Source organism: Arachis hypogaea, chromosome 10 (assembly GCF_003086295.3).
Source record: "Arachis hypogaea cultivar Tifrunner chromosome 10, arahy.Tifrunner.gnm2.J5K5, whole genome shotgun sequence".
Taxonomy (NCBI): Eukaryota; Viridiplantae; Streptophyta; class Magnoliopsida; order Fabales; family Fabaceae; genus Arachis; species Arachis hypogaea.
Window position 1 is genome coordinate 11,393,727 of NC_092045.1, and position 24,041 is coordinate 11,417,767.

The 24,041-nt window shown below is 32.4% G+C and overlaps 3 protein-coding genes across 4 annotated transcripts in view; all 3 read left to right on the forward strand.

Moving 5' to 3' along the window:
* Nucleotides 1-206: 206 nt before the first annotated feature.
* Nucleotides 207-10,284, forward strand: LOC112715154 (lanC-like protein GCL1). The gene is made up of 5 exons (XM_025766920.3): nucleotides 207-500; nucleotides 735-910; nucleotides 5,973-6,084; nucleotides 8,279-8,749; nucleotides 9,729-10,284. Exons 1-5 carry the CDS (start codon nucleotides 234-236, stop codon nucleotides 10,059-10,061), a joined length of 1,359 nt encoding a protein of 452 aa, XP_025622705.1. The 5' UTR covers nucleotides 207-233; the 3' UTR covers nucleotides 10,062-10,284.
* Nucleotides 10,285-12,537: 2,253 nt separating this feature from the next.
* Nucleotides 12,538-24,041, forward strand: part of LOC112715155 (serine/threonine-protein kinase SAPK1) — a 38,782-nt gene continuing 27,278 nt past the window's right edge. For both annotated transcript variants that reach the window (XM_025766922.3, XM_072204603.1), the window contains exons 1-3: nucleotides 12,538-12,929; nucleotides 13,039-13,113; nucleotides 16,483-16,584. In XM_025766922.3, the coding sequence (XP_025622707.1) occupies nucleotides 12,807-12,929; nucleotides 13,039-13,113; nucleotides 16,483-16,584 (300 nt within the window). In that variant the 5' untranslated portion in view covers nucleotides 12,538-12,806. The remainder of the gene's footprint in view (nucleotides 12,930-13,038; nucleotides 13,114-16,482; nucleotides 16,585-24,041) is intronic.
* Nucleotides 16,797-19,722, forward strand: LOC140175812 (uncharacterized). Its single transcript, XM_072204604.1, has 2 exons — nucleotides 16,797-18,437; nucleotides 18,520-19,722. Exon 2 carries the CDS (start codon nucleotides 18,826-18,828, stop codon nucleotides 19,522-19,524), a length of 699 nt encoding a protein of 232 aa, XP_072060705.1. The 5' UTR covers nucleotides 16,797-18,437; nucleotides 18,520-18,825; the 3' UTR covers nucleotides 19,525-19,722.

Sequence of the window (24,041 nt, forward strand, 5' to 3'; positions counted from 1 at the left end):
AACATATTGGTCACCACGTGAGGGACGTGTTGCATCACGTGAAAAGATGTTGAATAATTTTTACAATATTATAATACACTTTAAATATCAATATTCAACCAAAACATCATTTCTTTTTTCATATTAAAAATAATTTCTGATATTATGTCAGGTTTTGTATTTGGGTCCTTGATAACTACCTATAGTTTTATTATTTATTTATTTGTTATTATATAAAGTTCGTGGTATTTCATATGTTCTCATGGTTGCAATTTTATTTTGAGTTGCCACGAACTACTACTACTTTACCCTCTTATATACACTCTGTCTCACTATTTTCACTCTTATTATTATTACTAGCTCCATTTGCAGAAGCAATGACATCTTGGGTGTTTGAGGAGAATGGACACGACGAGGGAAATCAACAACCCTCCGATTTTATCAACACGAATCTGACAGCCACAAATCTCTCACTTCCAACTGAAACCTTTCTCAGAGCCGCGGTTTCACTCAAGGACCAGGCATGTAATAATAATTTAATTATTTCTTAATTTTTAATTCATTTCTTGTTTTAGTAGTGTCTGGGAGTTCTTTTACAGATAGCATGGAGACGTAATTTTTTTCAATTTTTTGTTTAAAAAGAAAATTTAGATAAGTATTTTCTTTTTTTAACTAAATCTTCTTCTCGAGACCTTAATTATGAATTTGATAAAGTAATAAAAGAAAAATGATTGTTGTGGGTAAAATACATATAGGTGGTGGAGGAGACGTGGAAGCGGAGGGAAATGGTTGATCCAACGGTGTATAAGGGTTTGCTGGGCACAGCTTTCACTTGCTTGAGGTCGTACGAGGTCACCGGTAACCACACGGACTTGCAATTATGTGCAGAGATTGTCGACACGTGCGCCACCGTTGCACGTGACTCCCTCAGGTACCGTACAACCTTCTCGCTTTCATTAGATGTTATTTATATAAAATACAAATTAGAATATAAATATAAATTACAAATAAATTAAATCATATATATTTATATATAAATATATTGGTAGTTAATTTTGATATATAAATAATATTTTTATATTTATATTTAAGTAAATTGAAAATTATTTTTCTTTGGACTAATTAAGAAAAAAGTATTAATTAATTTTTTTTATAATAGTAAATAGTAGATATATATATTTTTTTATTAATAAATATTGCAAAAAATAATTATATATGTATTTTTGTTTTTTTGGTGTCACTTAAGTATAGAAACAATGTAGTTTTGAATATGAAAATATTTATTATTTTTTGAATTTTTAAATAACATTTATTAACGGTATTATATAACATTTATTGGGAAAATAAAAAATTAATTAAGGCAATAATTATTTTTTATTTGATGTTAAATTTGATTGTTTAACTAGTATATTTAGTCATGTCGTGCACAAAATAATATATAAAAATATATAAAATATTTTTTTGAATTTTTTAAATAAAAATACGCATAATAATTTTTGTTATAAAAATTTCCTAAAGTAACTAAATTTAAACTTTATATTATTTTTAACATTAAAAATAGTTAAACTTTAAAGTATACCCATTACCCATTAATAGTAATATATAATTTGTAATTAAATTAAAATATTTATATTAGAATTTTAATTTTTTCAAAGATCTCTCTTTAAATAATATTGATAATATATTAGTGGTTAAATTTGTAGATATTTTTTATAATTCATGAGAAAAGTTTTCAAACTCTTTTATCCTTATGTTAAAATTGATTTGAGCAAGCATAATCTAATATGAGATAAAATTTATCCTTAGATTACTTTTTTTATCATCATAACAAAAGAAATTATTATAAAAAATTATTTTTTTAAAATCTACTTAAAACTAATTTATATTCTAATAATATATTTATTTTTGTAATCAAAGTAATATGATCAACATTGTTATCTGTCGGAACTCATCAATATATTTTGTCTTATTTTTAAATTGAAATAGTTGTATTTATATTTAAAAATAGTTTTATGTTTTTTTGTTAATTCAAACCCTTGTCGCTAAAGATAAGATAAATGCACAATTTAATATACAATATCTTCTATTAATTCTTATAAAAAGATAGGATTTGTGGGTAAAGTAATTTGTGTCTAAGATATTAATTTGTCTATAGGTAAAATAATCATTATTGATACAATTTTTTTTTCAAAAAAATCTTGTATTAATTACAATGAAAATAAATGTGATATTGATTATTCAAATATCAAAGTTGATTTGTCCATTCAATATAATTATTTTTTTCGAAAAGTAAATCTTTGTTATGTGTAAAAATAATTAAGATATCATACAAGCAGTTATCAAGTGCTTCGTAAGAGGACTTACTAACTAAGGAGGGTTTTTTCCCAAATCATGCCTTTGGTTCTCATTAATATTATTACTTGTGGGTAATTAAGTTAGATCTTGAATATGGAATTCTCAATTATATTTTTGGTAGTATTTTGAATTTTATTATTATAAAGTCAATAGTTGTTAGAGTCGAATCGGTGATCGAATCAGTCGGATTATTGGGTCACTGAATTACTGGTTCAATCGGTGAATTATTAGTTGAATTGATTCGGTCCTATATATAAAAAAATAATTAAAAATTTAAAATACATATTTTTACTAACACTTTAAAAATATCAAGCTATTTTAAAATAATATGAAACAAAAATAATAAATATTTTATTATTTTTATTTTACTATAAATATTTTTGTTTTGTTTTTATATTAAAATAATTATTATTTTTAAATTTTAATAATTTATTAATTAGTTTATATTTATTATATTATTATATATTACAAGTATTTATTAAAAAATAATATTAATAGATATTATATAATTATGAAAAGAAAAAATAAGTGAATTTATAATTATTATTAAATAAAAATATAATTAATTTAAAAAAATAAATTTATAACTAAAATTAAAATAAATTAAATAGAAGTAATTTGACGAAAGATATTTATATATATTATAATTACATATATATTAATGAAGAGCACAATAGCCTAGTGGCTGAAAATGGTGCTTTCATTTATCCCCTGCCCCTAGCATTTTGATAACATATCCTATAACCATAAACAAAACTAAAACTCGTTATCCAGGATGGTATATAACCGTAACTAACTTATTAAATGTATGTTTTTTTTTTTCTCTTTAAATGTAGGGATGTGTATGGGTCGGGTGAAACTGGGTTTGATATGACTCAGACTCGACTTGAAATATATTTCGGGCCCGGCCCTAGATCCGATAAAATCTATACACTTTTCTACCGGATGAAAATTGGGTCATTAACATTACATTACCTTGATACCTTCTTATAAGCTAGCATGTGAAAATATCTAAATTTTCAAGGCTTTAACTATTATTTGACATAATAAAATTCACTTAGAAAAATATAACAAGAACCAATTCTTCTATAAAACTAAAGTATAACCATAATCAATACTAATATTGTATAATAACACCAAATATTTAAATCAATACAAATAACACAACATTATGCGTTAGTCTAAAATTTTATGCATTTTAAACATAAAATATTAACTTATAGTTTTATAATAACTAATAATACAAAATATTAAGGTTTACAATACTTAAATTCCACGTAAGAATAACCATCATCCATCACTAATAACACAAAATATTAATTGTGTATGATGGCCGGGCCACCGAGTCGACTTCGGGTGATCGGAATCATGATTCGGACCCGACCCGAAATAATGTCTGGATCTATTTTTGAAACCCTTACCCGGTTCTAGACCCGATAAAATCACACCAAATTAACCTCTAAAGTACTTGGGCGGGGCCGGGTCTTCAAACCGGACCGAACTATGCACACCCCTACTTAATGTGTTACAAAGGCTATTGTGTTTGAAGTTATTTGTTTTACCTCATCCCTCTCAAAGTTTAGTTCTTTTATATTTATTCTTATAACTAACAAAAAGCTATCTATCTCAGTTGCTAGAGGCATAAGAAGATAATCTTTTAAAATTTTGTTATAAAATTATAAAATTTCATCTAAGTCAAATAAGTATAATTGCTCAATCTCGTTATCTCACATGATTAATTTCACACGTAATACATAATAGTGTTAAATTGACCAACAATTAAAATATTTATAGTTAATAAAATTAGATCATGAAACGAAAAATATTTTATATTTATAAATTATTATATTTTTTTTTCATAGTATCTTCAAAACACATTTAAGAATTAGTTTCGTTTAAGAGTTTGTTATTGGTCAATAGGTTAATGTATGTATAAGTTGGGGTTTGAATTTTTTATATTTATTTAAGTAGATATAAATTAATCACTAAATCAATCTAAATTGATTAATTATTTAAAAATTTTATTTTATTTTAATTTTGTCCCAAAATTTTGTATTTGTATCAAATATACTTTCGACGGCTAATTTTTTAAAAAACTGAGAACCAATTCAACAATAATTTTACAGGAACAATCATCAACACAAGTAAATAAAAAATAGTTGTCATGATTATTGCTGGATTAGTCTTAAATTTTTTCAAAATTTAGTTATCAAGAGGTATATTTAATACAAATAAAATTTTTAAGACAAAATTAAATAAAATAAAAGTTAGAAATATTTTTAAATTTTGTCAAATTTTAAGGATAAAAATATATTTTATCCTTTATTATATTAACAAAAACGTTAATTATTTGAATATTTTATTAACTTTGCTTATATATTTTGTTCACTAAAAATTGACAATTCGTTTATAATTTTTTTTAGTAAGTAAATGGACTTATGTTTTTATTGTCTGAAAAATAGGTGTAAATAATTAACCCAACATTAATGTAGAAATTGATTAACACAAGACATGGTATAGTATGGGATGCATTGTCGTTTTCGGGTTGTGGTACAGCTAAGCCATTTCGGGATTACCTAGTTTTGTTTTGTTTTGTTTTGTTTTTTTTTTTTTTTGGGTGCGTTTTATTTTTTATGGTGCGTATCTAGTATCTATTTTGGTGCTATCTTTCTAGGGGTTAATGGTCACTTTCATCTTTATAGATACACGGATGATGTTGGAAGAATTATTTTAGATTTTTAGTTGTAATATATTTTGCTAGGAGAAAAATTAGAAATATAATTAGAAAAATGTTAGAGAATCATCAGATTTTATTATTTTCAGTTATTACTTAATTCTTTTAGTCTAATTTTTTGAGTTTAATAATCTAACACTATATTTTATTCCATACTTTTAAACATTTTAAACATTGATGGTTAACTGATTGTCAAAAATAATAAATTCTTATATTTTTTTAATATTTTTCATATAATTATTATGTATTTCTTTTTATTAGTTTAAATTTTTTTAAAAAATAATTTTATAATATGATCAAAATTTTATAACCTAAAGAAGAAAAAAATCTAGGAAAAAATTTACGCAAATTCAAAAAAAAAACTTATTTTGTACAAACAAGTCTATTAGAAATGTGAAAGTACATGAAACATTGTTAATATTAGTCAACTTTGATATTTAATTTTATAATTTAAGATTTAAAATCAAGGATTTATGATTTAGGATCTTAAATTTAAAATAAAAAAATAATTTTAATAAAGTTCACTAATTTTAGCTGGAAAAAATTAATTCTCTAATATTATTCTTTAAAAATAGAATCATCCATGAATCGTTAACTTAAATTTTTTAGCAAAATGATTTCTATAGCATACTCAGCAAATGAGAGCCAAACTCCCCGTGTGGATATGTATAAACTGGAGTAATAGTCATATATAGTTCAATTTTTGTCCGCGCTTAAAACATGCACAAGTTAACTAAACAGGAACTTATGCTAGCATAATTGATTACTAAATTAAGATAATTAAGTAATTGTATGCAACCTTAGTTAAAATTAAGTGAAGTTGACATGTTCTTTTAAGGAAAAAAAAAAAAACAAACAAAATAACTGATTTCAGAGATAATATAACATACTAATACTATTGCAGGCACGTGACGTTTTTATGTGGAAGAGGAGGAGCATATGCGCTTGGTGCGGTTGTCGCTAATTACATGGGGGACCCTCGGAAGCGTGACCTGTTTTTGGGTCTATTCGTTGAGGTAACAATTCCGCCACGTTTTTATGATGGTAAAACTGCCGTCAACTTTATACGAAGTTGATAATTGAGAGTATTAAGTAATTTGACTAATTTGATCAAATTTTTATCGAACAGTTATCAATTTCATATGAAGTTAATTGCATTTGAGTTTTCACTTTTTATGATATTATTTTTTTATATTTTTGTCTTTTGTACGATGATAGTTAATTAATTTTTTTTAGTCAATATTTATTATTTTTTTTAAAATTATTTTATTTATATTAAAATTTTAGATTCTAAATTAAAAGTTTTTAATTTTAAATCTTAAATTATAAATCTAAATATTAAAATTGGCTAATGTAAATTAATTAAAAGTTGGTTTCTTACATTTTCTGTTATGAAAAATGATATCGATGACTCATACTCTAATTAATTGATAATGTTTTTTTTTCAATGTAGCATAATTTATTTATTTTTTGTGTATGAATAATAGTCAATATCTTTATTCTTTCCACATTCATTATTAGCAAACTTTCCATTGTTGGTACACTTGTTGAGCCTTCTCTGTTTTCTGGATACTGGGGCCTACTCTTTAAGTGAGTGTTGTCCGTTGCTCGACTTAGAAAAGATATGTGGAGGACTATATAAGATTTCATAGTAGAGCAGGTAGGTCGAAAGCATGGTCCACAATCGTAATTTTCATTTTCTGGGCATCATGCATGCTCTAAGTAAATTGAATTAGACAATTAGTTCGCATAACATGTAACTTATTTGAGTCTTTTTTAGTTAGTTGTTTATTTTGGATTTAATAATATCAAGAGTTATAACTAACTTGGGTTGGTTGAGTGGTCAGCTCACTCGTCCGCTTAAGCAAGTGTCGGCGGGTTCGAATCTCGCCTTGTGCATGCAGCAACCCATTGGCAAGTGTCGGGGGGTTCGAATCCCGCCTTGTGCATGCAGCAACCCATTGGCCAGCGGTAGACCCTTCAATGGAACTCAGATCCGCAACGGATTAATCCTTGACCTGTCGGGTTGGAAAATACCGTGAGCAACAAAAAAAAAAAAAATATCAAGAGTTATAGTTGCAGTAATTTTAGAGATATGTTTGGTTGGGAAATTTTATGCATGAATTTGGTATATATATAGAATTCATCATGATAATTCTCTTCCCATCATATCGCGCTATCTTCCAAATACATCGTTATGAAATTATCTTTGAAGATCCAAACTAGTGTTTTCTAACTCTGCATTCACTTTACCACCTTTGAATATTAACGAGGCTTTAATGTCAACACAGTTTCTTGTCTTTATACTTGGATCTTCTTCGGTTACATTAGACACACTTTGTATCCCGACTTGTGCACACAGTAATTCATTGACTAACGACAAATTTTTAAATAGAGCTCCAATCCGTTATGGATTAGTTCTTGACCTGCTGGGTTCCTTCCGTGACGGAATTAGTTCTTGGCCTGTTGGATTGGAGAATACCGTATGAAATAAAAAAAAAATCAAAACAAAACATTAGACACACTTTTGAATATCCAAAAAATATTTTTCTTGATTAGCTTTGCAATCACATCATTAAAAGTCATATTATACATGAATTCTATGGGGACTATTATTATAGTGAATATGGTGACTATGAAATTTTAACAATACTTAACAAATGTGGTTAAAATTAATGTTACATTTTTTTACTATTTAGTAACACTTTTAATTTGATTGCATTTTTTTTACCTTTTTTTATTTCTTTTAATTTTTAAGTTAAGGAAGTTTTTTCAAATAAAAAAAAGTGTGATTTTAATTTTAGATATACTAGTTATCAAAATTTTATAATCACCATATATACTAGCCATAGTAGAATTGTTATGTCTATAATACACATTAAGTACACGGATCATTCTAGTATGACTATGTTACGATGATTATGGTGTTCTAAAAAGTGTCGCTAAAGTTAAAGTAACATTTTTATATCGTTAAATGATGTTTTTTAAAAAGTGTTACTAAGAAAAAAAAGTTATCAAAATATAAAAAAAGATGTGACTTTAATTTTAACAGTACTTCCATAGTCACAGTAGTCACTTAAACATAAACATATTAGAATCTACCTTATCTTAGTGTATATGTAAATTAGTGAAATTTTATGCTATGCACAATAATTTGTTATTTACTTGTTCTATATTCATGTGCATGGTATACATACGTTCAATTCATAGGTTGCAAAAGAGAGAGCCCTGCCTGTTGGACCTGAGGAAGGTGGTTTTGGAATGTCATACGATCTTCTATACGGCCGCGCCGGATTCTTATGGGCCGCGCTATTCATAAAGAAGTACCTAGGAGATGAGGCAGTTCCAAGCGATATTCTAATGCCAATTATCGATGCAATGTTGGCCGGAGGTAGGGCAGGAGCCTCCGACATTAAGGACTGTCCATTGATGTATCGATGGCATGGGACGAGGTACCTTGGCGCAGCGAACGGCCTAGCCGGAATCCTGCATGTGCTGCTCCATTTTCCGCTTCCCGGCGAGGATGCCGAAGATGTGAAGGGAGCTTTAAGGTACTTGATGAGTAAACGGTTCCCTCATAGTGGCAACTACCCGTCGAGCGAAGGGAATCCAAGGGATAAGTTGGTGCAATGGGGTCATGGCGCAACCGGCATGGCCATTACTCTGTCCAAAGCTGCAGAGGTAATAGGATTTGATTTCATTTAACCTTTCCTAAGAGAGTTACTCCTACTTGGTATAAAATTTGTGATACGAATAGTTGTTGGAACTTGTAAAAGTTAATTAAGTAACGACAGGAATCATGCTTGAGTAATAATCTGTTACTCTAGAAAACTTTTACTATGCCCGAAAATGATTTCCTATATGAGATTTAGCTTCCTTAACTTAAAATTTGTTTGATCCTGTGAATTTTTTATAGGTTCTTTCATTACAACATTCAATCAATTTAAACAAGTGGTGTGGTACTCTTTTCTTTGGGTGAATGTTTCAAATTCTTGTGAATGAAAAATAATAGTGTTTTTTGAATTCAAAAATGTTTCAGGAGAATAAAAATCAGTCCAAATTTTTTTTTGTTTTGTATTTTTTAATTATTGCCGAAATAAATAATTTTATGTGTAATAAGTATGTAACTACAAATGTTACATATATGAAATTACAGATGTTTAATTAAAGGTGTAAACTCAGGTACAGTTGAATTCACGTGAAGTTGATAACTGAGAGTCGTTAGATGATTTGATTTATTTGACTAAATTTTCATTTAACAGTTTTTAACTATCAAATTTACATGAAGTCGACTATACCTGAGTTTTCACCTTAATTAAATAAATTAATTTTGGATTATTCTCTCCATATCATTATTATTTTGAATTCAACCATTTTAGATAATATAATTCATTTCTGATTTCTTTATTGTTGCTATTGAATACACATAACTGCATGCATCTGAAATTCAAAAGTGCTAGTGAGCAAAAAAAAAAAAAAATCATTATGTACTTGTATATAAATATATATAACTTAACTCACTTTAATGCTAATTTTATATTTCAATATATATTCTATACTCATTGCTAATTTTGGTATACACTAGCACAGTTGTCTGAAATTAATCTTAGTAAAAGAAAGCTCGAAATGGATAGTAAGTTATGTGCTAGAGTATGTGCAGGTTTTTCCAAATGACAGAGAACTCCGAGACGCGGCAATCGAAGCGGGGGAGGTAGTGTGGAAGAGTGGCCTGGTGAAGAAGGTAGGACTTGCGGACGGCGTGGCAGGAAACGCCTACGGCTTCCTTTCGCTCTTCAGACTAACCAAAGAACAGATCTACGAAGAGAGAGCAAAAGTCTTCTCATGTTTCTTGTACCGCAATGGAAGTTCTCTTATTGCGGGTGCTGATGGTGGAAATGCTTATTCCCTCTTCCAAGGTATTGCTGGAACTGCATGCCTCTGGTTTGATCTTGTTGCACCTCATAACTCTAGATTTCCGTGTTATGAATTATAGAATGAAGCTAAGATTTGTTTTATGTTATTATTATTGTTAATCTGTAATGTACATAGTGTGGGGTTAAACTATGCTATAAGTTTAGATCATGCTATATGTTAAAAAAGATTGGAGTCGCTTACAAATTCGGTTATTTTCGTAGTTGATAATTCCGGTAGGAAGCATGTGAAATACGTATATGTAAATAATTATAATTTATTTAATAATTGAATTTTAGTTCTTATTTTTTTGGTAGAAAATTATAAGTATAATAATCAGGGTGTTCTGTTCTAATAAAAAAGTTAAAAAAATAAAATAATGAAAAGAAAAATTAGGATAATGTAGGGTGGAATTGTCTTTTTCAAGTTATCTTTATAGAACAGAACAAGAATATGTTAGTGTAATTAGATATTTTTTAAATATTATTTTTTATTTAATTTTTAGAAAAGAGAAAAAATAAAAAGTAAGTAATTTTTTTAGATTTTTTGAATAATTGGCACCTGAAGGTGAGTATTTAAATTAAGGTGAAAATTCAGATGTGTCAAATTGATAATTGAGAGCTATTAAATAAAAATTATTAAATTATTTAAATTATTTAATAATTTTTAACTATTAATTTTATATAAAATTAATTGTATTTAAATTTTTATTTTAAATTAATTAAATAATAATAAATTTTTAAAAGGGTGATTAATAAAGACTAAATTTTAAAGGATAAATAATATTTTTCGAATATTACATCAACCATAATTTTTAGTAGACAATAAAAATATTAAATCGAATGTATGGGGAACAAAAAAGATTTTGAACCGAGTCAAAATGAAGAACGTATAACCAAAACAATATTTTTAGTAATTAAGTAGCAGTCATTTGACAGAAAGTTAGTTAAGATGGTTATAGTTGTTAGGTTTAGTTTTTATATTTATATATGATAGTTAATTTATTAACTAATTTTTAATATACATATAATATTTTTGATAGATTATTCTTTTTGGCATGATATTTTATAAAAGATAATTTTCAAATAAAGTTCACTATGTATAAACTTAGACAATTTAAGAACGAATTCTGTTAGAGAACTAATTGAGTATTTTGTACAATGTGTACAAGGGGCTATTTATTTAGTTCAATATGAGTTAAAAAATGAACATCTATGATAAAATGTTACTAATTTCTCAAATACAATACGCTCATACTATTTAGAATAACCATCCGGGTACCAGGGATAATAAACTAATGTATTTAGAATACTAATTTCATGGTTTCTGAAATCAAACTTTGAAATCATTTTGAAGATAATGAAACTTTAGAAATACACCCAAACGATTACAGAAATACACCCAACCGATTACAGAAATACACCCAAACAGTGACAAGAATTCACCCAAATGATTACAGAAATACACCCAAAGGATTACAGAAATACACCCAAAGGATTTAAAAAATACACCTAAAATTCGTTGAAGTACACCTTATGCATACTTCAGAACTCTTCCTCTTTCTTCTTCTCATCTTCTACTGCTTCTTCTTCTTCTTCATTTTCTTATTTCATATTCTCATAATTCTTTTTGGGAGAAAAAAATCAAACAAAGAAGAAAAAAATACACAATGTTACAAAATCAAAAGAAGAACGAGTAAAAACACGACGATGAAGATGAAACACTTCAAAAACGAAGAAAAAGGAAAAGAAAAAGAGGAGACATAGAAAAAGAAAAAGAAGAAAAAATAAATAACTTGTATGACTCGTATGAAAAACACTTATATGTGAAGAATTCCTCAATTATATAATACTTTTCATTCTCTTCATACGAAAACCTCTTCATCATAGAATTGTTTAAGGTGAGTTCTATGGTGCCTTTTACTATAGTGCCTAAATTGCCTAACTTTCTTTTAAAAGTAAAAAATAAAATGTTTAAAACAAAAAATAAAATATTTAAACTTTATTAAATATTATCTATTTATCTTTTTTAGTAAGTTAGGCACAATATCAAAGGCACAATAACATTCACCATTGTTTAATTAGTGTTTTTAAATTTATCGAAGATAGTAAATCTTTTTTTTTTGTATTATAAACGTTTAATTTGGGCCATGCTTCTGTCTGTAAAACAGCAAAAGTTGTTCTATCATAATTATGTATACAGTAATATCTCTTTTTCACTTGTAATTTCTGTGATTTTTACAGAGTGTAATATATTTTTATTTTATTAGATCAATTTTAAAATTTATTATTCACATTATTTACAAAAATTATTATCTAGCTAGTAAAACCATCCTAAAATATATAACAAAGCAAAGGACGATCTTCATTAAGTTGAATTGTTGGACATATGAATTTGGACACGTTCATTCCCTTCAATAGCGATGTACACAAGTCCTTAACGCGTAGACGGTTATTCAGCTGCCACGTCAGACCAACGTGTTCTTGGCTTGTCCCATGTATAAACAGAGCCACGTCTTAGAATGACTATATTGCCCTTCTTGCAATATGCCTCATTACGGGGGCAAGGTTGACTCACCAGTTGTAATTTTTAATGTTATTTCCTTCAATTCCAAACCAAAACCCATCACATCAAACTCCTTCAAGTTGCAACTGTTCTCATCGCTTTGCATTGTTACGTGGATGGCATAATAAAAGATGATATATCCTCCCACTTATATACATATATATATAAGTGTTAGTTAGTTCAGTTCACTCATCACGCGCAATACAATACAGTAGAATAATCTTTGTTGTTGTTAGATCAAAGCTTTGAAAAGTGTATTAGAATGGAAGAACGATATGAGATTATCAAAGATATTGGGTCTGGCAACTATGGCGTTGCAAAGCTTGTTAAGGATAAACGCAGCGGTGCTCTCTATGCTGTTAAGTTTATTCACAGAGGCCATAAGGTACTTTTATTCTTTCTCTAATGTCAGATACATTTTCAAAATTTATAATTGGAGAAATAATATACACTTATACGTATTCTTCAATTTATTTGTTGATGATGATTTGCAGATTGATGAGCATGTGCAAAGAGAGATTATAAATCATAGGTCCTTAAAACATCCCAATATCATTAGATTTAAGGAGGTAATATATATAATAAGAGCCATCTCTTTTTTCTTTCTTTATTGGTCACAAAAGGTGTCTTTTTTTTGGGCGGTATTATAGTATTGGAAACATTTCAAGTACCGAGGAGAACCGATACACCAATTATTTTAATGGTTGATTTTAATTAATATATATTATATATATTTTTTATAATTCAGATTAATGGTTAAAATAACTGATGCACCGATAGTTGCAGTGCACTTGAAATGTTTCTATAATATTATTTAGTTATTACTTTCTTAGAAGAAGCACATACTATATAGGAAACTCTCAACAGAGAATATATATCAATAAAAGGACTCTTCTCTTTCTTTGACTTTTCTTCCAATTAAAGAAGTGAATTATTTATTATATATTAATAATGTTTAAGAAACAATAAAAATTCAGTTCAATCTACTTAAATTTATCTTTTTTAATATTTATTAATCTGTTAATAAATATTAAATAAATTAAAATTAAACTGCTTTTTTACTGTCATCTTAGCATTACCGATAATATAATATTACTGATTTTTTATACTAATTTTTTATTATTTTTAAATATTTTTGTTGTTGAATTGGATTTCATTTGTTACTGATCGATTAGATATATCGTAAATTTGTTTTAAAATTGAATTTAAATCTCATTATTGTTAGATAATAAATTAACTTACTATATATGTACGTATTAATAGAACTCTCATTTTGGTTTTCAACTAATGATTAGTTTTATTAAAAAAAGTTAATCACTGGTGGCTATCTAGGGGTGTTACAAAATTAAATAATAATAATAAAACATATATAATTTAATATTCAACCAAATGATTTAGTAAATTAGATTTAATGTTTCAAAATGTGATTAATATTTTAATAATTTTAACATATTTTCGTATTAAATCATGAAATGTAACATTAACTGTTCATTTTTGCAAACATTTAATTTCTACCTATTGTGATCTTTCTCTTTGGATTTATAGAATTTTAATAATTTTCACTATAAGAATATTACTTGACTATATGAAAATGTCCATCATACCTGAAACAACGCAATGTAATTAATAATTTTGTTCTTTTTTCAGAAAATAAGTTATTCCAGAATATAATGAAGGATTTGACATGATTTTTTAAATAAATAAATTAAATTCCATATTTAAACTTATATATATTTCAAATTATTTACGATTTACAGTTTTACACCATATTGCTTATAGTGTGGGATATATATATATATATATATATATATATATATATATATATATCGTTTACCAGACAACGAAATTAGAGCATTTGACAACTATAAAAATAGTATTTTGCAACATGGTTTATATTGATTCAGAGAATAAAATAAATATACAATTTTGATTCTATAGGTTTAGTTATCTTTTTTAATTTAGTTCAATTTTTTTTGGTGACTTTTTTTTTGTGACTAATTTAGTTCAATTTGATTAAAACAATTGAGATTTGTACCGTGTCAATTTGAATTAATCTTTTAATCAAATATAGTTCAAGCTATTGTGGTTTAAATTTGATCAGTGTATATCTCATTTAAATTTTAAATTTTGTAATTTAAATTAACTATTAATTAATTTTTTTCATATCCAATCCAACTTTTAAATTTTAAAAATTTTGTCAGTTTTTTAATTAGAAAATTATTAGACAACCAATTTTGTTTTTAATCCAACCAAGTTAGATTTACATACGTGCATTTTTTTTCTTACGTTCTTTTTCTTCTTCTTTAACGAATACTATTGCCATTGTGGTTGTTGTCTTCTTCTTTTTCTAAAAAAGAATAAAAAAAATCTACAACATTTTGTTTTGTGTGTATCTTCTTTTGCACAATTATTCTTCAATGTTATGGTCTTCTTCTTTTTCCAAAAAAAAAATTAAAAAAACTGCAGTATTCTATTTTATGTTACGTCTCAAAATTTTTTATATCAAAATTAAAAAATTTCTATGTCATAGTTAAAAATTTTGGTATTATTTTTTTATTTTATATTTTTTTCAAACAACTCCTCATCTTCTTTCTTGTTTATAGAATTTTTCTTATTTCACACTCTCATAATTTTTATTATTTCACCTTCTACAAAGAATAAAAACAAAAATAAAAAAATCAAATAAAAAAAGAAAGAACAAAAAAAGAAATTATGCAACTTTTATTTCATTTATTTATTTTGACAATAAATACAAAAAATTTGGAAAAAAAATACATAATTTTATAAGTAGAACACAAAAATCTATAAGAAGAAAGAAAAAAGAAGAAGAATAAGAAGAAGCAAAAAAATATTGTAGCATTTTGTTTTATGTGTCATGGTTAAAAAAAATTTCGATGCTAAATTTAAGAAATTTGTGTAGCGATTAAAAAATTTCAGTGCTATTTTGCTATTTTATGTTTTCCCAAATAACTCCTCCTTGTTTTCAGAGTTCATTTTGTGTAACTCTCACATAATATATTCTTATCATTTTATCCTCTAAGAAGAATAAAAAATCAAAAATAAAAAACAATTATGTAATTTTTTTTAGTTTATTTTTTACAATAAATACAAGAAATTTTAAATGAAATATATATAATTTTATAAATAAAACATAAAAATTTTGTACGAAAAAAGAAGAAAGAAGAAGAATAAGAAGCAAAAAAAAGTCTTTTGCAACATCAAGTTCAGAATTTTAAAAATTTTTGGTGTCAAAATTTAAAAATTTTTGTATTAAAGTTAAGAAATTTGTGTCACGGTTAAAAAATTTTGATATTATTTTTTACGGAAAGAAAAAATGTGATTTCATGCGCATATTTAAAAAACAATTTTTATTAGATTTTGGTCAACTTAAATGATAAAAATATTAGATTGTTTTTTTTTTTTGGTGACTAATATTAGATTGTTTTAATTATGTAATTAAATTTTAAAAGGTTTTTGAAGTTAAGCTTGTTATATTAGATACAGAGCTTAATTCAAATTTTTTAAAAGAAACTAGAAACTTGAAATTTTTAATATATGAATATAAAAATGATTGTTTTACAAAAGATGTTAACAAATATTTTTAGAATACGTAGTACGTACTTATATATGACAACACGAAAAATAAATTAATAAAGGACAGATGATAAAGACATATATAACATATAAATACAATTAATATATACATATATACATACATACAAAGACATATATCATATATACACGTACCAAGAGACTTTTTATTCAAAAACATGGCAAAAGTAGATAGAAGATTAAATAATTATTAATTTAACCTTTTGTACTCTACTTGTTATCTTAATCGTTGCACTTTGCACTTGATATATATGATTATCATTTTGTCTGGCCTTATTGCATTTGCAATTTACAATTAAATGGGTGTAAATAATTATTAATGACAGGTATTGTGTACTCCAACTCATCTAGCCATAGTGATGGAATATGCTGCCGGAGGAGAACTATTTGAAAGAATATGCAATGCTGGAAGATTCAGCGAGGACGAGGTAAACTATAAATATTGTTACTGTAGGTAACCGGAGATTAGTACAATAGATGGCGTTTGGCGGCCCAAGTACGTGATGGAGGAGAACTCCGGGTGGATCTGCAGCTTGGGAGGCTCCGTCCGACTTGTGCTCGCGAGTGAATGGGGGGTGGTACCTGCAAAGACACTCCGATGCCTAAGTTAGCAAGGGTGCAAGCAGGTCTAGAGAGTATTGGACTTAGAGATACCTGAGGGGTGTCAGTGTATTTATAGTGGTGAGCCAATAACCACCGTTGGTGTAGTGCCGTATCTTTAGGGTGCTAACCGTCCCTATTATCTCGGGGAGGTTAAGATATGGCTTTATGAAGTGGTTAGAGAGATTTTTGGGGGCGGTTACTCATTTGAATGAGTGTTTATCTGCCAGCTAATCTCTTACCCGACTTCTTCAGACCAAGTCGTGATTGATACCGACTTCTTATGTGAAGGTCGGTATTCTGTCTAGGCGTAACCCTTCAGGTTAGGCCTTCTATTTGGACCTGGGCCTTTATCGTTGGGCCAGGGTATGAACAGTGCCCCTACTTGAGCCCAAATTTTCTTTAAAGTTTGGGTTCAAGTATTCAACTCGGGTACGTAGTCGACTTGTTTGAAGAAAACGTGGGTCTTAGAAACCGACGTGATTTTCGCGACCTTTTGTTTCTGACAGTTACGTCAGTTCAAGCGTCGTGTCCGTTGGGGAAGTGTTGAGGGCTTTGGTAACGGTGCAATCTCATTAATGACTGCTCCGTTTTTACCATTATGCCCCTAGGTGTATTTATAAATACTTTCCCTCTCTTTCTATTTTCCGTTTCTGCAATCTTTCAAACTTCTCCTTATCTTGTTCGTACTGCATTCTTGCATTCGAAGACTTCTGTTCTTCTCCAACCTTCATTTTCGGATAAAGGTTAGTTTTGTTTTTTCGTGTCATGCTTTATGTTTGCATGTTTTGTTTTGCGAGTGGATAGGTTGTCCTGTAGATTCTAGCTTCATGTCTCTCCTCTTTAGGGGCCCTGTTTTTTGATTTTTCTTTTTCTTTTTCCTTTTTGTAGGTCTCTGCCACTTTTTCTTTATAAAAAATGGCTTCTGTAGACATTCTTTCTCAGTGGGTTGACGTTACGGTTATTGGGGAGGAACCGTTGGTCGATGCTGAGTTCATTACTCATCTTCGTACTCATCACAGGCTCTGTACTTCGGAGGAGGACGAGCCAAAATATGAACTGATAATCCCGGGTCCTGAAGACCGGGTCTGTTTTGGGAGAGAAAATGAGGCGGCCCCTCATTTTTTCTTTATGTATGAATGTATGATCACCCGTTTGGGTGTTTTTCTTCCCTTCTCCGATTTCGAGATATCTGTTTTGCATCACTGTAGAGTTGCCCCTACTCAACTTCACCCCAATTCTTGGGGTTTTTTGAAGATTTATCAGTTTATCAGCCATGCTCTGGACTTCCCGACCTCTTTGAGGATTTTTTTCTTTCTCTTTCATATGACTAAGCCCTTTAGTGGGCTAAACAACAAGTAGCAGTGGGTATCCTTCCGAGCCATTCAAGGTCGGAGGATTTTCACCCTTTTTGACGAATCTTTCCACGACTTCAAAAACTTCTTTTTCAAAGTTCAAGCCGTAGAGGGTCACCACCCCTTTTTTCTGGACGAGCGTTCCTCCCCTCGCTTTCCCCTTTACTGGTTGCCGGCCTCCCCTTGCGAAAAGATTGGTCTAGATGACCTAGACGAGGTGGAGGCGGCCATTGTAGGGTTTTTCCGAGAAGCATGGGGGAGGGCTCCGTACTTGGATACCAGGAAAATCCTCCAAGGAACTCCAACTTTTGTTCAATCTCAACTAGGTAGTGCATGCATTCTTTATTTTGTTACTGCCGACTTACATTCTACCGACTTGTAACTTTTGTTAGTTGCTTTCTTTTGTAGATATGGCAAAAAGGAACGCTCAGGAGGCCTATCAAAGGGTCCAGGAGGCTAAGGCAAAGTCTCGGGCTAGGGCCAAGACGGTCATCTCTCCACCTCCTCCTCCTCCTAAGAATGTGGGTACTCCCTCTCAACCCCTTGTCATTTCTTCCTCAAGTTTGCCCCGACCACCCCCTTCTGCCCAAACTCTCTCCGAGCCCGAGAAGAAGAAGCGCAAGACTTCAGAGTCTGGCCCTTCTTCTTTTGATGGCGGGGTTAAGGCGGATGCTCTGGCATTCGTCCGAAAGAACATCTATCCTTTTATAAAGTATGGATGATGTTTCTGTTCGAAACCACCTCACCGCCATGGCCGAGGAGAGTTTTAGGACAGCGGGTGTTTGTAACAAACTCTTGGACATTTTTGAGAAGGCTCCCCTCAGCTCTTTAGGGGCATCCTCGAGGGTTGAGGAGTTGGAGGGGAGACTTCTCATTTATGAAAAACATGAGAAAGAATTGAAAGAGGAGAGAGATAGACTGAGGAAAGAGAGGGATCACCTTAAGGAGGAGGAGGGTAAGCTGCGGGCTCAATGCACCTTGGAGGCAAATTTGATGAAAACAGCGCAAGAGAGCTATCACAGTCTTTTTCAAGATATTGTTGCTGTGAGGAAGGACTTGCTGAATTCCCGGAACGCATACGCCGAGTTGGAGGATTCTATCGCCGAGGGCGCCGAGGAATCTTGGAGAATTTTCTTGGAACAAGTCAGAGTTATCGCTCCCGACTTGGACCTTTCTCCTTTACATCCTGACAAGGTAGTTATCGATGGCGCTATCGTTGACCCTCCTGTCCCCGAGGTCGTTTCCGAGTCAGACCTAAAGACTCGGGGGCAGAGGATTATAGAGTCTCCTCCTCGCTCCAAAGATGCTCCGAGTTCTTCAATCCTTGCCCCGACTTCCTCTTCGGCTCCTCCTCCCGGTCCTGGTGGCGCTTCCCCTGGTGGTGGTGATTCCTCTACTCCGATCAAAAAATGACTTCTATTTTTTTATGGCTATATGAGGGCCCGGCCTGTGGGTCCCCCCTTTTTTAAACTTTATTTCTCTGTTGGTGGTTGTGAACAATTGCTTTCTGGCCTTTTAAGGCCGTCAACAAAATATTCCGATCCGTGCCCTTTTTTGGATAAGGGTTTAAAACAAAATAAATACCCTTTTTTGGATAAGGGTTTTAAGTTACCTTGTGCGTGTACATGCTTTTCTGTTTTGGATATGTTTGATCTTTTCGGAAAAAACCTTTTGTTAGCTTGTATTGTTTTCTCGAGCCCTTTAAGTTCAAAGGCTTGCATGCAACCTTTGAACTTTTTCCAGGTTTTGATATCTCTTTTATTATCCTTTATACTCAACTTTGCTTTAGTGAGTTTTTATGACTTAGGTTATTTTTGCGATGCGTTTTTCATTTACTCGGAATATATCCGAGTTTTTCTACTCGGGTTCTTGTCTTCGACTTATGAGTCGGACTGTTCCCGAGTTTAATACGATCAACTCATATAACCTCTTTACGCCGACTTGTACCTCGTCGTTTTATCCTGACGACCATGTTAGGTCGGTTCATGGGATTTTCACGTTTTGTCGAGCTTAAGTCGGCGCGTTTCGTAGAAAGACTTATGAAAATGAAGGAGGATTTTAAGAGAGATATTGTAAAAAAGATCTTTATTAATTGGGAAGGTACCTTTTTGCTACTAAGGGTCTTGACAGCATGTTTTCCCTTAGCCTCTACTATGATGCCTCGTTAAAAACCCCTCTCCAGAAAAAACCCTTTTTTGGGAAAAAATCATGAAGCTGGGAAAAGAGTACATCAGGGAGTAGAGTTCGCTTCTAACTGTAGTACCTTTTCATATTACAAGCATGCCACGACCTTGGTAGCTCAGTGCCGTCCAGGTCGGTTACTTTATAATAACCTTTCCCTAACACTTCCTTGATTTTGTATGGCCCTTTCCAATTTGCGGCGAGCTTTCCTTCTCCCGATTTGTTGACTCCAATGTCGTTTCTGATTAGGACCAGATCATCTAAGGCAAATGTTCTTCGAATGACTTTCTTGTTGTATCTGGTAGTCATCCTTTGCTTTAACGCCGCTTCTCTTATCTGGGCATCTTCTCGGACTTCGAGGAGCAAATCGAGCTCCTCTTTGTGCCCCTGTACATTTTCGACTTCATCATGGAGAATTACCCTTGGGCTTTGCTCATTGATTTCTATGGGAATCATGGCTTCTACACCGTAGACTAGTCGGAAGGGTGTTTCTCCTGTGGCGGATTGGGGGGTTGTCCTGTAAGCCCACAGCACTTGGGGGAGCTCTTCAGCCCAAGCTCCCTTTGCTTCCTGTAATCTCTTCTTCAATCCTGCCAGTATGACTTTGTTAGCTGCCTCGGCTTGCCCATTGGCTTGTGGGTGTTCCACCGAGGTGAATTGATGCTTGATTTTCATACTGGCTACCAGACTTCTAAAGGTGGCGTCGGTGAATTGGGTTCCATTATCTGTGGTGATAGAATAAGGTATTCCATACCTTGTGATAATGTTTTTGTAGAGGAACCTGCGACTTCTTTGGGCAGTGATGGTGGCTAATGGTTCTGCTTCTATCCACTTTGTGAAGTAATCTATTCCCACGATCAAGTATTTTACTTGCCCTGGTGCTTGGGGAAAGGGACCTAACAAATCCATTCCCCATTTTGCGAAAGGCCAGGGGGAAGTGATATTGATGAGCTCTTCTGGTGGAGCTACGTGGAAATTCGCATGCATCTGGCATGGTTGGCATTTTTTCACAAAGTCTGTGGCATCTTTCTGCAAGGTCGGCCAATAGAATCCTGCTCGGATAACTTTTCTGGCCAGCGACCTTGCTCCGAGATGATTTCCGCAGATCCCACTATGTACTTCCTCCAATACCTCGGTGGTTCTCGAGGTCGATACGCACTTCAGCAATGGTGTTGATATCCCTCTTCTGTAAAGGACATTCCTCACCAAAGTATAATGCTGTGCTTCCCTTCGGATCTTTTTAGCTTCTTTCTCCTCCTTGGGGAGGATGTCGAATTTCAGGTATTCGACCAAGGGATTCATCCATCCGAGGTTTAAGCCGACTACCTCAAGTACCTCTTGCTTGTCTTCCGTTTTTGCTACTGAGGGTTCTTGGAGGGTTTCTTGAATCAGGCTTCTGTTGTTTCCTCCTGGTTTGGTACTTGCCAACTTGGATAGGGCATCCGCTCTGCTATTCAGATCCCGAGTTATGTGTTTGACCTCGGTTTCCGCAAAGTGCCCTAGGTGCTCCAAGGTTTTTTCTAAGTACCTCTTCATATTGGGATCCTTTGCCTGATATTCTCCGCTTATTTGGGAGGTCACCACCTGTGAGTCGCTGTAGATCATCACCTTTGTAGCACCAACTTCTTCTGCTAATTTTAATCTGGCGATCAAGGCTTCATATTCTGCCTGATTGTTTGAAGCCGGAAATTCAAATTTTAAGGAGACCTCTATCTGGGTTCCTTTTTCATCTACCAATATTATGCCTGCGCCGCTCCCTGTTTTGTTGGAGGATCCGTCTACATAGAGTTCCCATGTAGTCGGTTTTTCCTCTTGTTCTCCTGCATATTCTGCAACGAAGTTGGCGAGGCATTGGGCTTTGATTGCTGTCCGAGTTTCATATCTCAAATCGAACTCGGAGAGCTCTATCGCCCATTGAACCATTCTCCCGGCAACATCCGTCTTTTGGAGGATTTGCTTCATGGGTTGGTTTGTGCGGACTCTTATTGTATGAGCCTGAAAGTAAGGTCATAGCCTTCGTGAGGCTATTACTAAGGAGTAGGCAAACTTCTCTAGTTTGTGGTACCTTAGCTCAGGGCCTTGTAGGACCTTACTGGTAAAGTAGACCGGGTGTTGACCGACCTCGTCTTCTCTGATTAGGGCTGATGAGATAGCCCTGCTTGCCACGGATAGGTATAGGACAAGGTCTTTTCCCGGTACTGGTCGGGTTAAGATAGGAGGTTGGCTTAAGAATTTTTTGAATTCTTGGAACGCCTCCTCACATTCCGGAGTCCATTCAAACTGGCATCCCTTCCTTAATAAGGAGAATAATGGAAGGGATTTTAGTGCCGATCCTGCCAAAAATCTGGAGAGTGCTGCAAGTCGGCCATTGAGCTGTTGAACCTCTCTTAAACAAGTCGGGCTTTTCATTTCTAAGATGGCTCTGCATTTGTCGGGATTGGCCTCAATCCCCCTTTGTGTCAGCATGAAGCCTAGAAATTTCCCCGCTTCTACTGCGAAGGTGCATTTTGCGGGATTTAGTCTCATCCCATGCAACCTTATAGTGTTGAAGACTTGTGAGAGGTCGGTTAAGAGGTCGACTTCTTGCTTGGTTTTTACTAACATGTCGTCGACGTATACCTCCATTAGGGTCCCTAGATGGGGGGAAAACACTTTGTTCATCAGCCTTTGATACGTGGCTCCTGCATTCTTCAGTCCGAATGGCATGACCACGTAGCAATAGTTGGCTCTTGGTGTGATGAACGATGTTTTCTCCTGGTCGGGTTCATGCATCGGGATTTGGTTATATCCCGAGTAGGCGTCCATGAACGATAGGTATTGGTACCCCGAGATGGAGTCCACCAGGGTATCAATACTCGGTAGAGGATAAGGGTCCTTAGGACATGCCTTATTCAAGTCGGTATAGTCGACGCACATTCTCCATTTACCATTCTGTTTTTTGACTAGCACTACATTGGCTAGCCACGTTGGGTATTTGACCTCTCTAATAAAGCCGGCTTCCAGAAGCGCCTGTACTTGCTCTTCTACTATTGAGGCTCGCTCTGGGCCGAGCTTGCGTCTTCTTTGCTGTATAGGTCGGGATCCTGGGTAAACCGAGAGTTTGTGGGACATGAGCTCGGGATCAATCCCGGGCATGTCAGAAGCCTTCCAGGCGAAGAGGTCGGAATTAGCTCTTAGGAGTTCACCCAACCTTTGTTTTAGGGTTTCCCCTAGGTTGGCTCCTATGTAAGTATTTTTTCCTTCCTCCTCACCGACTTGTATCTCCTCGGTTTTTCCTCCCGGTTGGGGTCGCAACTCCTCTCTGGTTCTTGTGCCGCCTAGCTCTATGGTGTGGACTTCTTTGCCCTTTCCTCTCAGATTTAGGCTTTCGTTGTAGCACTTCCTTGCCAATTTTTGATCTCCCCTTACCGTTGCTATTCCTCCTGGAGTCGGGAATTTTATGCAAAGGTGGGGAGTGGATACCACTGCTCCGAGGCGATTAAGGGTAGTCCTGCCGATTAAGGCATTGTAGGCTGACCCTTCGTCGATGACTATGAAGTCTATGCTCAGAGTCCTTGATTTTTCCCCTCTTCCAAAAGTGGTGTGAAGGGGTAAAAATCCCAGTGGTTTTATTGGCGTATCCCCTAACCCATATAGGGTGTCAGGATAGGCTCTCAACTCTTTTTCATCTAACCCTAGCTTGTCGAAGGCGGGCTTGAAAAGGATGTCCGCCGAGCTTCCTTGGTCTACTAGAGTTCTGTGGAGATGGG